Source organism: Pongo abelii, chromosome 10, assembly GCF_028885655.2.
Source record: "Pongo abelii isolate AG06213 chromosome 10, NHGRI_mPonAbe1-v2.0_pri, whole genome shotgun sequence".
In the NCBI taxonomy this organism is placed as follows: Eukaryota; Metazoa; Chordata; class Mammalia; order Primates; family Hominidae; genus Pongo; species Pongo abelii.
In genome coordinates this window covers 67,364,465-67,378,678 of record NC_071995.2, presented here as the reverse complement: position 1 = coordinate 67,378,678, position 14,214 = coordinate 67,364,465, and the positions used below count along the sequence as shown (strand labels likewise).

Sequence of the window (14,214 nt, the reverse complement as noted above, 5' to 3'; positions counted from 1 at the left end):
TAGAAACAACCATTGTTTTTATAGTGGCTTGATCTGTATAATAGGTTACTGGGTAGCAGAAGTAAATCACAAGTTACCTTCCAACCAAGTTGTCTTTCTTAGATATTTTAAATAAACCTTCACTGGACATTTTCTGTAAGAGCCAACTACTGAAAAAGTACAATAGTTTAATAATACTAAAAAACCCTATAATACTTTTTAGAGAATAAAATTCAGGCCTATGTAAATCTATATGGGAATCTATTCAACAGATTAATTACTACAGCAGTGCAATAGGTTATATCTTTCTAAGAGTGACTTCAAGAGCTGTCTCATAATGAGGTTACAGGATATAATGATTTCTTTCATAGATTTATTTTCCAACTGGGGATAAGGGGTAACAGATGAGGAGACAAGGAGGTAAGGCAGCATATTCTCAAAATAAAAATGAAAACCCAGCAATCTTACAAAGTTAAAAAGAGCTTCTACTCTAGTAACATATGGGCTGCTTCTCTCCTCCCTCTCAACATCTGCTAAATTCTATGCTCTCTTTTCCCTAATAAACTATTCTCATTAAGGTCAGTGTCTCATTTTTGTATCCTTCTCAATCCCTTAAACAATATCTTGCAAATAGCAGCTATAATATTTAATAATTTCTTGGCCAGTCATGGTGGCTCATGCCTGTAATCCCAGCACCTTGGGAGGGCAAGGCGAGAGGAATGCTTGAGCTCAGGAGTTTGAGATCAGCCTGGGCAACATGGTGAGCCCCCATCTCTACAGAAAATAAAAAATTAACTCAGCATGGTGGCATGCATCTGTGGTCCCATCTACCGGGGAGGCTGAGGCAGAGGACTGTTTGAGGCCAGGAGGTGGAGGCTGCAGTGAGTTGTGTTTATGCCACTGTACTCCAGCCTGGGCAGCAGAGTGTAACTCTGTCTCAAAAGAAAAAAAAAATTATTGCCAAACAAAATATAACATGAGTGTGTTTCCCTGAAGAGCAACACAGATGGTAGGAGATCTAAAAACTTCATCACATGAAAACACAAAAAATGTTTAAATGAGCTATGGATGCTTACTCACGAGAAAAGAAAACTAAGGTAGGAATAGTAATCAGTAAAAAGTTCAGGGAAGCGTAACGAAGTACAGCTTTCTTAAAACTAAAACTACCCCAACCTTGAATACGATGTTTTACTTAGTGACATAAGTTAATTCTCCATATTGGAGATATGCAAGCCCAAACTAGATTCTCATTTGAGAGATTGCCTAAATAAATTCCTACGTAGGAAGAAAAGAGTAAGTCTACGCCATTGGGTCCCAAATCCCACTGTGCATCAAAATCACCGAGGGTGCTGGCCCCATTCCCAACCTACTGAATCAGACTCTCCAAAAGGTGAGGCCTAGGAACTTGAATTTTTAAAAAGCACCTCACAAAAATTAATAAATAAATAAGCAAGCACCTCAGGTGTTTCTGATGCAGCCAGTTAGGAACCGGTTTGCTGAAATACTGGTCCAGGTGACATTCAGCTCCTTTAAAAATACACACAGAGTTTAAAAAATATAATCTGATAATTAAAATGTAAATGTTTGGTGCTAAAAGAATGATGTGATTCTAACAAGATAAAATGGTGATGAATGTGAAAGCCTTGAAACTGGAGTTAAACCCCAGCCACATATGTGGAATGTGAGAGCCATTACTGAGTTTTGACCCTGCAGGCTTAAGAAAAAAAAGGCCTAGTGGTTTTACTCAAAAGAAAAAATACTAGAAAAAGGTATGAATGCAAATATCTGGGTTCAAAAACTAGCTCTACCATAATTAACTGAGTGTTTTTGAGCAGTGACTTGACCTCTGAGCCTTGGTATCCTGATCTCTAAAATGAGGGTATCACAACCTAACAAAGTTGCTGAAGGATCAAAGCAAAAGCCTGGAGGGATTTTTTTTTACATTATCAAGCAACAATCTGATAAGAAGAGATCAAAAGATGAAAAAGCCAATGGCTATGAAAAAAAGACTCATAAATAAGATATAAAATGAAGCGCTAGTACTGATGACAGCTTAAAGAAGCAAAAACACTGTTTCTTAGGGTTTAACTACCAAAAACTATAAAAACCATTTTACACAGCATATGGGCTCAACTTGTTTATTATTAATAACTGAATGACAATAATAATTTTAAGTTTTTTTGCTGCAGTAATCATCTGATTTCCATGGTTTCTTTCCAATATATGTTCATATTATATGTTTTTTTTCCATACTTGAAAAAAAAAGGATTTTGAAAGGCGCTACATTTAAAAATGAAAAACTTAACTCATGGCAAGATACATTGTGCCATAAATTTACATAAAACACATCTGAATGAACACTATTCATTAAGTATTATTACATGTTCACATTTACTAAGAAATCTATTTTATATTTACAAAGATTAATGCTACTCACAGGTCTTTCATTAGGGTCAATGAAAAATATTTTGATGATTATTTCGAATTCACCCCATCCTGTTTCAGTAATTTCATATGGAGGTTTAGTAACAACTAAAGACAGAAAAAAAAAGTAAATTATCGGTTTAGTTTCCTAGCCATTTTTAACTTTGGATATTGTGACTCAAAAGACTATATTGTACCTCTTAAAGGATTGCCATAGCTTTCATGTAATTTAAACTGGATTTTCTTCACATATGCTGACATATCCTAAAATATAAGGAATTAATTAGTTTCATGATCTACAAATGAAAACTAGGAAAAAAATACACTGAGCATATATACTTAATTTTATAAAAAACATACTTCCCTTCAAATTTTATGGAATCTAATTTTCTAAAAAACATGAATTATACCTGGGAAGTTATTTTGCTTTTTTTTTTTTTTCCTGAGATGGAGTCTCGCTTTGTTGCCCAGGCTGGAGTGCAGTGGCATGATCTTGGCTCACTGCAACTTCCCTGACCCAGGTTCAAGCAATTCTCCTGCCTCAGCCTCCTAAGTAGCTGGGATTACAGGCGGCTGCCACCATGCCTGGCTAATTTTTTGTATTTTTAGTAGAGATGGGGGTTTCACCATGTTGGCCAGGCTGGTCTCGAACTCTTGACCTCAGGTGATCCACCTGCCTCGGCCTACCAGTGTGCTGGAATTACAGGCGTGAGCCACCACACCTGGCCTATTTTGCTTTTTTTAAAAAACAAAAACAAAAACAAAGGAAGCCTGTGTTGAATTCTTTTATGATTTGTAATATATAGAAATATACATCCCAAATTCACTTTTTTTTTGGCAAATCTTGTTTTAATACACCCCTATAGATAATATTCTAAATCAATTTTGATTTTTTTCCATTAAAACAACAGTACATATCTGGTACTGTTACAGAAATATAAGGCAAATCTATAGTCAATTTCAAAGAACAAAATTATATCACATATGCCAGGCACGGTGGCTCACGCCTGTAATCCCAGCACTTTGGGAGGCCAAGGCAGGTGGATCACCTGGGTCAGGAGTTCGAGACCAGCCTGGCCAACATGGTGAAACTCCATCTCTACTAAAAATACAAAAAATTAGCCAAGCATGGTGGTGGGAGCCTGTAATCCCAGCTACTCAGGAGGCTGAGGCAGGAGAATCGCTTAAACCCAGGCGGCGGAGGTTGCAGTAAGCTGAGATCGCACCATTGCATTCCAGCCTGGGCAATAAGAGAGAAACTCCATCTCAAACAAACAAAAAATTATATTACATAAAGCTAAGGACAACTAATTTAAAGCAATCTAAGACTGTTGAGTAGAAAAACTCCTCATTTTCTTAACTTTATTTTAAAAGTACAGAAGCATATTCATTAGTTATGGCAAATAAAAGGGCTTCTGTTGGCAAAGGTGGCTTTTAAAATATATAATTCATTATAGAAGAATAAAAAAACGCAAAGCAATAAGTCACATTCAATAGTAACATTTATTAACTTTTTAATTTACTTTTAGGAATTTTTAAATTACTTATATCTACATTCATATCTAACTTTATTATTTACAAAATAAACTGGAATCTTACTATAATGATACCTTTTTTTTTCTGTAGAGATGGAGTCTTACTATGTTGCCAGTCTGGTCTCAAACTCCTGGGCTCAAGCAATCCTCCCGCTTGGGCCTCCCAAAGTGCTGAGATTACAGGAATGAGCCATTTTGCCTAGCCAATGGTTTTTAGTTATATTTACAGAGTCTCATAAGAATCACTACAATTTTAGAACATTTTTATCACACAAAAGAAAGCCATATCCGTTAGCACTTACCTCAATACCCTTTCTCCCCCACCCACTAGCAACCACTTATCTATTTTCTTTGTCTATGGATTTGCCCCTTCTGGACATTTCATATAAATAAAAGCATATAATATGTGGCCTTTTTAATATTTGGCTTCTTTTACTTAGCACAATGCTTTCAAGTTTCATCCATGTAGTAGCATCTTTACTTTATCAGTACTTTACTTTTTATTGCTTGATAATATTCAATTGTATGGCTATACCACATTTTATTTATCCATTCATCAGTTGATAGACAAATGAATTGTTTCCACTTTTTGGCTATTATGAATAACACTGGTATCAATATTCACATGCAAGTTTTTGGGTAGACTCTGAAGGGTTTTAAATAGAGGAATAATTTACTCACTCAATAAATATCTGTTAAATACCTACTACGTACTGGCTATGTTCCAGGCATTGAAGATTCAGCAGTGAAACAAAATTACTAGCAATCAGATGACACGGCAGAGCTGTCTTTCACATTCTTATTACCACATTATTACTTTAAGAATTAGCTGCTTATTCCTGAAACTCCTGATTAAATACTACACTAACTTAGATATGATGTTAGGAAAATGTACTGTATTTATAGCATAAATAGTTCTTGTTATCTTAATTTTAATTAGGAAACATTTTTGGAAAATTGATTTTTAGTATCATATGAAGATGACAGTTCTCTATTTTTTCAAACATTTTTTGACAACATTCCTACAATGGACCAATTTTATAATCAGAAAGTTACTATAAAAAATTACAGGTTGTTGGCCGGGCGCGGTGGCTCACACCTGTAATCCCAGCACTTTGGGAGGCCGAGGCGGGCAGATCACGAGGTCAGGAGATTGAGACCATCCTGGCTAACACGGTGAAACCCCGTCTCTACCAAAAAATACAAAAAATTAGCCGAGCGTGGTGGCGGGCGCCTGTAGTCCCAGCTACTCGAGAGGCTGAGGCAGGAGAATGGCGTGAACCCGGGAGGCGGAGCTTGCAGTGAGCCGAGATAGCGCCACTGCACTCCAGACTGGGCGACAGAGCAAGACTCCGTCTCAAAAAAAAAAAAAAAAAAAATTACAGGTTGTCTTTAAGCAAAACAAATTACAGACAACTTTAAGCAAAACAGTTACAGAAAAAACGAGTGCCTACCTCATTTCTATATGGTTTTACATATACTGTCCACTGATGAGTGTGCCCATCTTCTTCTCTTTTCTTTCCAAAATACCGAGCAACATTACCGTAAACTATTGGTTTAACGATAGTAACACCCTAAAAGAAAAATAATTTTAAAATAAATGAATATTGTACCATTAGCTAAATATGCAGAATAAGAGCTCTGAAAACTTGTTTTAAAGAATGGCAGTCTAACAATCTATAGTTTGCTTATATTACGGATTTCTCTCAAATCAATTTCAGACACATCCTCATTTCATATTAACACAAAAAACACCAGAATAATTACAATGTTCCCTCTTTGAAAATGCTTTTATTTAAATTACCATGTAAGGCGCTTTTAGTGTTGTTAAAAGAAATGCAAAAGGCCTTTACTTAAACACCTGAAAGCTAGGCATTGAAATAAAAATTGCCAATTGTGACTGGCATCACCTGTGGTAATGTCCTTATCACCTAGCCTGTGGCAGTGTTTCCCAAAGTATAGTATAAATATTAAGAGTAATTTGTGAGAGGTAGAATAAAGGTCAAACATTTTTCACTTTTTTACTTACGTGTTTAATCAGTATTAAAAAATAGTAATAACTGTAACTAGAAATTAAAACCTACAATTTCACCAAGGCAGGTGGATCACCTGAGGTCAGAGGTTCAAGACCAGCCTGGCCAAGATGGTGAAACCCCGTCTCTACTAAAAATACAAAAATTAGCTGGGCTTGGTGGTGTGCATCTGTAATCTCAGCTACTTGGAAGGCTGAAGCAGGAGAATTGCTCGAACCTAGGAGGCAGAGGTTGCAGTGAGCCGAGATCATACCATTGCACTCCAGCCTGGGCAACAGAGCAAGACTCTGTCTCCAAGGAAAAAAATAACAAAAAAACAAACACCCTACAATTTAAAAAACGTTAATGCTTAGAAAGAGGCTTTTAAAAAATAAATTGATTTAAATGTAAATGTTACAATAAATATTACAGTTGAATTCAGACATGGCAAAAATGGCCAAGTGTCACTTGGATGACTGAAGCTTGGTAAATAGCGGCTGATGACATGTTTGCTACATTTGTCCTTAGTTTAACATACATATTTCTTATATCTGATGAGTGCAAAGGCAGTGAGTATTGACAGATTATGTTGGAAAGATAAAAAATTTCAATTGAAGTGAAAATATTGAATGTTGCACATGAATCTGAAACCAATGGCTCAGTTACAGAAATGTATCTGAAGAACAATGAGCACGATTTACCACATGTGAAAAGTGCTGAGCGAATGTAACCAACAACAATAAAAATGAAGAAAAGCGGCCAGGCACGGTGGCTCACGCCTGTAATCCCAGCACTTTGGGAGGCCGAGGCGGGCAGATCACCTGAGGTCGGGAGTTCGAGACCAGCCTGACCAACACGGAGAAGCCCCCGTCTCTACTAAAAATACAAAATTAGCCGGGCATGGTGGCGCATGCCTGTAATTCCAGCTATTCGGGAGGCTGAGGCAGGAGAACCGCTTGAATCCAGGAGGTGGAGGTTGCGGTGAGCCGAGATTGCGCTATTGCACTCCAGCCTGGGCAACAAGAGCAAAACTCCGTCTCAAAACAAACAAAAACAAAAACAAAAACAAAAAAAACCCACACACACAGATAAGTATTTTTAAAATCTACTAATTATTATTATTTTTTTTAAAGAAACAGGGTCTTGCTCTGTCGCCCAGGCTAGAGTGCAGTGGCGCGATCTCAGCTCACTTCAACTTCTGCCTCGCAGGTTCAAGCGACTCTCCTGCCTCAGCCTCCCGAGTAGCTGGGATTACAGGCGCCCACCACTACACCCGGCTAATTTTTGTATCTTTAGTACAGACGGGGTTTCACCCATCTTGACCAGGCTGGTCTCAAACTCCTGACCTCAGGTGATCCACCCATCTCGGCCTCCTAAAGTGCTGGGATTACAGGCGTGAGCCACCGCGCCCAGCCGTGGTTGATTCTTTTTAAAGAAAAATTTCCTTTCCTTTATAAATAAAAATCAGAAGGGGTACAAATAGTTATCAGGAGCCAGTGGGTCCTGCCTTAAAAATTAACGTGCAAGGCCGGGCAAGGTGGCTCACGCCTGTAATCCCAGCACTTTGGAAGGCCGAGGAAGGTGGATCACCTGAGGTCAGAAGTTCAAGACCAGGCTGGTCAACATGGTGAAACCCCGTCTCTACTAAATATACAAAAATTAGCCGGGCGCGGTGGCGGGCACCTGTAATCCCAGCTACTAGAGGGGCTGAGGCAGGAGAATCGCTTGAACCCAAGAGGCGGAGGTTGCAGTGAGCCGAGATCGTGCCATTGCGCTCCAGCCTGGGCAACAAGAGAGACACTTCGTCACAAAAAAAAAAAAAAAAAAAAAAAATTAACGTGCCAGGGGATGTGTGAGGGAAATAAATATCACAATGTCAAACATTACGCTGGGCTCTATGGTAATTTCATCAAAAACAAAAGAAGTTGACATTTACTGAATGTTCCCCATGTGCCAGGCACAGTGTTATGCTCTTGCTTTGCGGCTTTGTGAACACCATGAACTCCGGCAAATTTTCTTAGCTTTCGTATGCCTCGGTGCCTCAGTTACCGCACTTGGAAATACTGCGGGTAAGCGCTCAGCAACTGTTTGCTACAGTTATTGTTATCTTCACACCAGGAGGGTGGCGTCACCGCTTCACCAATAACCTAGATTGGCAGCGAATGTACACCAAGCTGAGCTTTCCCAGCCCTCGGAGTCGCCCGTTTCCCTGGCAGCCACGTCCGGGTTTCCCCAAGCCACCATTGATCTGTTTGTTTTTTGACGGGGATGGGAGTTGGCAGTGACGCGAGGAAGTTGGGGCCCAATGAACGCCGGTTTTTCGCTCATTGGCTCTGACTCGCTCTCCGCCCTGAAACCACGGTTCAAACCCGAGGAGAGAAGGCGCGAAAGGAAACCCAGTGGGCCCTCCCCGCGCCGCGCAGGGAGGAGCCGGGGCGGGAGAGCCACCCCGGAAGAGGGGCGGTCCGGGCACTGACCTTTACTCTCCCGCCGGAGTCAGGCCCAAATTCGGCCATTCTCTTGAACATATTGTCCCACGGAAGAAGCCGCCGCCGCCAGGGAAAGAGACCGGGGCTGGCGGGGTCGCCGCTCCCCTCAGAGGCCGCGCTCCTCTCGCGCGGGCCCAGGCGGAGGGTTTCTGGCCGAGGGAGGGCGAGTTACTAGGGCTCGCGGCGCTGAGTAACCGTCAACTCCTCAGGCCGACTGCGCTCCTGAAGGCCATTCAGGCCCGCGCAGGTGGAGAGCGCCGCGGAAGGAGGGGCGACGGCGGCACCAGGCGCAGGCGCAACGGGCTAGCGTATGCGCACGCAGTGTACACTGCGCACGCGCCTGGCGGCCGCAGTCACATCACAGGACCAGTCCAGGAGTTCCAAACAAAAAAAAAAAAAATGAAGGGAAGGAAATAATCAATAAATGACTTCAGAAAGTTGTCCAGATGTTAAGGAGATGAGTTTCCACACTGAAAGATCCTACTAAGCACCCAACACAAATATTAAAGCATCCACGTCAAGGCATATCATTGTGAATTTTCTGAACATCGAGGAAAAAGAGATCCCACACCCTTCCAGGTTATACAGACTGTAGAATCAGAGTGGCTTCAGATTGCTCAGTTAGAATCTAGGAAACCATACGGTACTGTCTTCAAAACTCTGAGGGAAAATTACTTCCGATTTAGTCTTCAATACTCATCCAACTACCAATCTAGTGTGTGAATAGTTTCAGACGTGCTAAATCACTACACACAAAAAATAGTACCTATCTTACTTTTCTCAGTACCTCCAGGAAGATCCTGTAGATCTGATCCACCAAAATGAGGGAATAATCCAAGGAGGAAATTATGAAATACAGGAAATACAATAAATAACAAACACAGAAAATAGTAAGATCCCAAGATGATACTGAAAGAGCTCCGGGAACAATAGCTGTGTACGGGCATAGACGGCAATGCATCCAGATTAGATTCGGTCAGAAATCTTTGGGAGACACTGCTTCAAAAGGATGGAATTGACAAAATTCCAGCTGGCGTTGAATCCTCAAGAGGAGATTTGACCAAGAGTTTGGAGTTTAACTCATGACAGGTACACAGAAAACTAAGCGGCTGTAAGAATTATGCAGCTATTAATTCTAGGGAAAGCAAAATCTTGTGCAAGAAAGGAAAGTAATTGTATTTATGGTTACATAAATACTGAGTATTGGCCGGGCGCGGTGGCTCACACCTGTAATGCCAGCACTTTGCGAGGCCGAGGTGGGCGGATCACGAGGTCAGGAGATCGAGACCATCCTGGCTAACACGGTGAAACCCCGTCTCTACTAAAAACACAAAAAAATTAGCCGGGCGTGGTGGCGGGCGCCTGTAGTCCCAGCTACTTGGGAAGCTGAGGCAGGAGAATGGCGTGAACCCGGGAGGCGGAGCTTGCAGTGAGCCGAGATCGCACCACTGCACTCCAGCCTGGGTGACAGAGTGAGACTCCGTCTCAAAAACAAACAAACAAACAACAACAAAAAAAACTGAGTATTGACCCCCCCTCCCCCTCAAAAAAAGAATTATATTTGGAAGGATGGGCTTTGGAGAAGGGTACTATGCTTGATGGGGATGGAGGAGGAGGAAATAGAGCTTAATCTTTAACTTCCATAGTAGGAAGTCAGTATCTTAAAATGGAAAAATCAAGAAGAAGCAATGTAAGTGCAATATTGAAAAGCATGGAGGTAAATATTTTAAAAAAATAAGCTAAAAGAGTAGAAAATACTGCTGATTGTAATTTTTAGTAATTCCATTTAACAACTCTTAAGAAAATATTTTTTAAAAGACTTCACTAAATAGAAGTGCAAGGGATGTGCTCAGGGCTTAGTTATATTAGTGCCACATGAAGAGCTCAATTGCCATATGGATGTCACTGCATTTCAACCAAGATAGGAACCGAGTTTCTTTGAAAATGATCAAACGTTGATATTGATTTTTATTCTGTTGCCAGAATAAGAGTAGAAATTTGGTTTGGGGGCGTAATTATATTTAAAACAATTGGTATGACTAAGAAATATTTATCAAAAACTAAAACAAAATCTCCAACAAACATTGCTTTCTCTCTTCAGTCTACTTTGTCTAATCTCTGGCAGTTTCCTCAATCAGCCTGTGTTGTTGGGTTATCCTGGCACTTCTTGGACATGTCCTATCTCTGTTTCTCAGCTGTCACTCTTCAACTCTCTCTCCCCTACCTTGACTCATCCTTAGTACACCTCAGGGTATCTCGATATGCATAAACTCATTTTTTTTTAGTTTAATCACATCAGAATGGTCCAAGAATTTGAAGCCTAAGGTTGCACCTATGTAGTGGCCCTCTGCTGCCCTCCCATGGCTAGTCTATGTGCTGCATTTACATAGCCAAGACATGGCTTGGAACCCCGCAAGCTGTTGTACTGGAATCATGTGGCCTTGAAGAGTTAATTAAAAAAAAAAAAAAAAAAAGGCTGGGCGCGGTGGCTCACGCCTGTAATCCCAGCACTTTGGGAGGCCGAGGCGGGCGGATCACGAGGTCAGGAGATCGACCTCCTGACATGGTGAAACCCCCTCTCTACTAAAAATACAAAAATGAGCCAGGCGTGGTGGCGCGTGCCTGTAGTCCCAACTACTCGGGAGGCTGAGGCAGGAGAATCGCTTGAACCCGGGAGGCGGACGTTGCAGTGAGCCGAGATCGCGCCACTGCACTCCAGCCTGGGTGACAGAGCGAGACTCCGTCTCAAAAACAAAAAGCTTAGAATGTTCATCTTGGAGGGAACATACTAAATAATTAGCGAGAGATTTATTCGATCAACTGATATTGATTGAGCATGTACCATGTTCTAGTCACTCTTCTAGGTGTTTAGAATACAGAAGTGGAATGAGTGAAAAATTTCTATTCTTCCTATCAGGACGGTGGTTCAGCATATTATAAAATCAGAGATGTATCATGGTAAGGAGGGTGTCCAGGTGTTGGGGAAGGAAGCAACCCACTGAGGGATGTCAGAGCCTGAGTGGAGAGCACTCAATGTTGGGCAGAGTTCAGGAATTGGTTACATACAGGCAAACCCATCAAATATGTAAATGTACTAAGGATACATTTTAAGGATAATGAGTATAATGGATGCTAAGTTTCTTACTCTCAGAGAAGAGAGTTAAAACATGCGAAAGAAGAAAACTAGAGTGAATCCTGTGGTGTGAGATTAGAATTGGAAATACTGGTGTGGATTCATGATTTTCAATATAAATAGATAGATATAGAGATAAATATAGTGTAAATACATATATCTTCCAGCTCTGTTCACTGATAGGGCCTGGGAACAGGGATACCCTAGTGCCCAGATCCTGTTTTTTAATACTATTATGCACTTTGAGGAATCAGGGCTCCTTGGAGAAATGCCTATTCCATTTTTGGAAGCAAGGAAGGAACAAGGTGAGCCTTAGAATATCTTGTGCCAGAAAACAAGAAAGTGCTTGAAGAATGATGGAAATATGTCGAAATGGCACAGAAGACAACTTGCAGGGGCTCACTGGCCAAATCGAGGACAGTGTGAACATCAAAATAAATAATAGTAATGGACTATAACTCCTTATGATTTGAATAAAATAGAAGCCATGGGTCCATACTGATATAATAAATAAATGCATGACCAGGCACGGTGGTTCACACCTGTAATCCAGCACTTGGGAGGCCAAGGCAGGCAGATTGCTTGAGCTCAGGAGTTCCAGACAAGCCTGGGCAACATGGCAAAACCCCATCTCTACTAAAAATACAAAAATTAGCCAGGCATGGTGACGCGTGCCAGTAGTCCCAGCTACTCAGGAGGCTGAGGCGGGAGGATTGCTTGAGCCTGGGAGGCAGAGGTTGCAGTGAGCCGAGATCGTGCCACTGCACTCCAGCCTAGGCGACAGAGTGAAATCCTGCCTCTAAATAAATAAACAAACAAACTGAAAATTTGATGAGCAGTAGTCTCAAGGCACCTCCTCCCCAAATACTTTACAGTGAAGATGGCTTGCAGGCCTCACCTTAATCAAGTGATCAAGTGAACATCATCAATAATGGGGCAAATCAAAACTGCAAAAACTGAATGCCACCTCAAAGGATGCAGTGAGAACATCACTTCTGTGTTATTCCTACCAAAGATGCATAACTTAATGGAATCGAGAGAACACCAGAAAAACCTTCGGAACATTCTATAACATAACCAGTCTGTGGTCTTCAAAAGTGGCAAGGTCATAAAAGTCCAGAAAGAAACAACTGAGGAAATAATCCAGATTCAAAGAGACTTAAAAAACATGACAACCAAATACAACATGATTCTGAATTAGATGCTTTTGTTATGAAGGTCTTATTGGGACAATCGATGAAATTGAGTGGAATCTGATGACTAGGTGGTAGTAGTGTATCAGTGTTAATTTCCTAATTTGGATAATTGTTTTGAGGTTTTATGTAGAAAAATGTCATTATAGGAATTACACACTGATATAATCAGGGCCATTGGGTATCATGTTGGCTATTTACTCTCAAAACAGTTCCGAAAAATAAAAGATCTTTGTACAGTACTTTTACATTTTTTGAAAGATTGAGATTATTTCAATGTTTTTTTAAAAAATGGAAAAACCTCTGTCATTTTGGAAGTTATATTTTGGTGAGAAGAGACAAATAAGTAAAATATGTAGTATATAAAATTATTATAGACTTGAGCCCTGAGGCACTCTCACATTTAGAAATTAAATAGCAGAGAAAGAGTGAGCAAGAAGGACTGAGAAAGAACAGTCAGTGAGGTAGGATGTAAATAAGGAAAAGCCAAGGGATTAAAAAACTGCTAAAAGTATGAAGCGGTTCACTTTGTCAAATGCTGCTGAGATGAACAAGATGATCACTGGAATTAGCACTGAAGAGTCATGGGAGAAATCCTGGAGGAGCAGTTTCAGCTGGGTGAGGATGGAAGCCGGATTAGAGAGGGTTGAAAAGACAATGGGAGGTGAGGTCATGGAATTGGTAAGTACAGACATCCTTCCCCAGAAGTCTTGCTGTAAAGGGAGCAGAGAATGGAGTTGCAGTTGGAGGATTATGTAGGGTCAGTGGAGTATTTGTTGTAAGATGGAAGGTTACTAGGGCAGACTGTAGAATGATGGAGGTGATCCAGCTAAAAGGGACAAACTAGGGATGCAGGAAACAGCCTAACTTGGAGTAGTGAGAGGGATGGGAGGGAAACTGCATGTGGAGTCAGTGCTGTTGGCAGGAGCAGAGGCTCTTCATCCTGATAATAGGAGGGAAGGAAGGAAGGATGGGCCTATGGGAAGGTATGACTGCTGCTTTGGGATGTGGAGGGGAAAGCTTGCTATGAAGTTGCTTTTGTTTTATAAGTGTAATATGAGGCCAGGTTATCTGCTGAGAGCAGAGGAGGGTGGAGGATAAGGGGGCAGAGGAGGAGGCTGAATGTGTGTCTTGAGGCTTTGAAGAGAGAAGAGGAAAAGTAAAATAGTAACAGTCATTTTGGAGACTAGGGACATAAAAATGGAAGGATTGTAGAGAAGTAACTAAAATGGTCAGGCAGACTTGAGGGCTCATTTGAGATTTATGGTTATGAATTTAAAGTGAGACCTGTCAGCATGCTTGTGGATTTTTCTCCAGCAATATCTGACTATTTAAGTGAGGTAAGTGAGGATATAAGAGATATTAAGAGCACCAAATCATATTTTTTCAAATATCTGTATTCTTTTCTTCAGAGACACTATAGGAGTCTAAATAAAAACAGACAAGGTA

At 40.8% G+C, this 14,214-nt stretch overlaps 1 protein-coding gene across 2 annotated transcripts in view; it reads right to left on the bottom strand.

Annotated features, from left to right (window-relative positions):
- The window catches only part of YEATS4 (YEATS domain containing 4), a 30,267-nt gene extending 21,119 nt beyond the window's left edge, over positions 1-9,148 (bottom strand). The window contains exons 1-4 of one of the 2 annotated variants that reach the window (XM_002823505.6): positions 8,428-9,148; positions 5,393-5,512; positions 2,601-2,667; positions 2,417-2,511 (exon numbers count right to left, since the gene is read on the bottom strand). In XM_002823505.6, the coding sequence (XP_002823551.1) occupies positions 2,417-2,511; positions 2,601-2,667; positions 5,393-5,512; positions 8,428-8,478 (333 nt within the window). In that variant the 5' untranslated portion in view covers positions 8,479-9,148. The remainder of the gene's footprint in view (positions 1-2,416; positions 2,512-2,600; positions 2,668-5,392; positions 5,513-8,427) is intronic. The other variant, XM_024256447.3, reaches the window with a different exon arrangement.
- Positions 9,149-14,214: the final 5,066 nt, after the last annotated feature.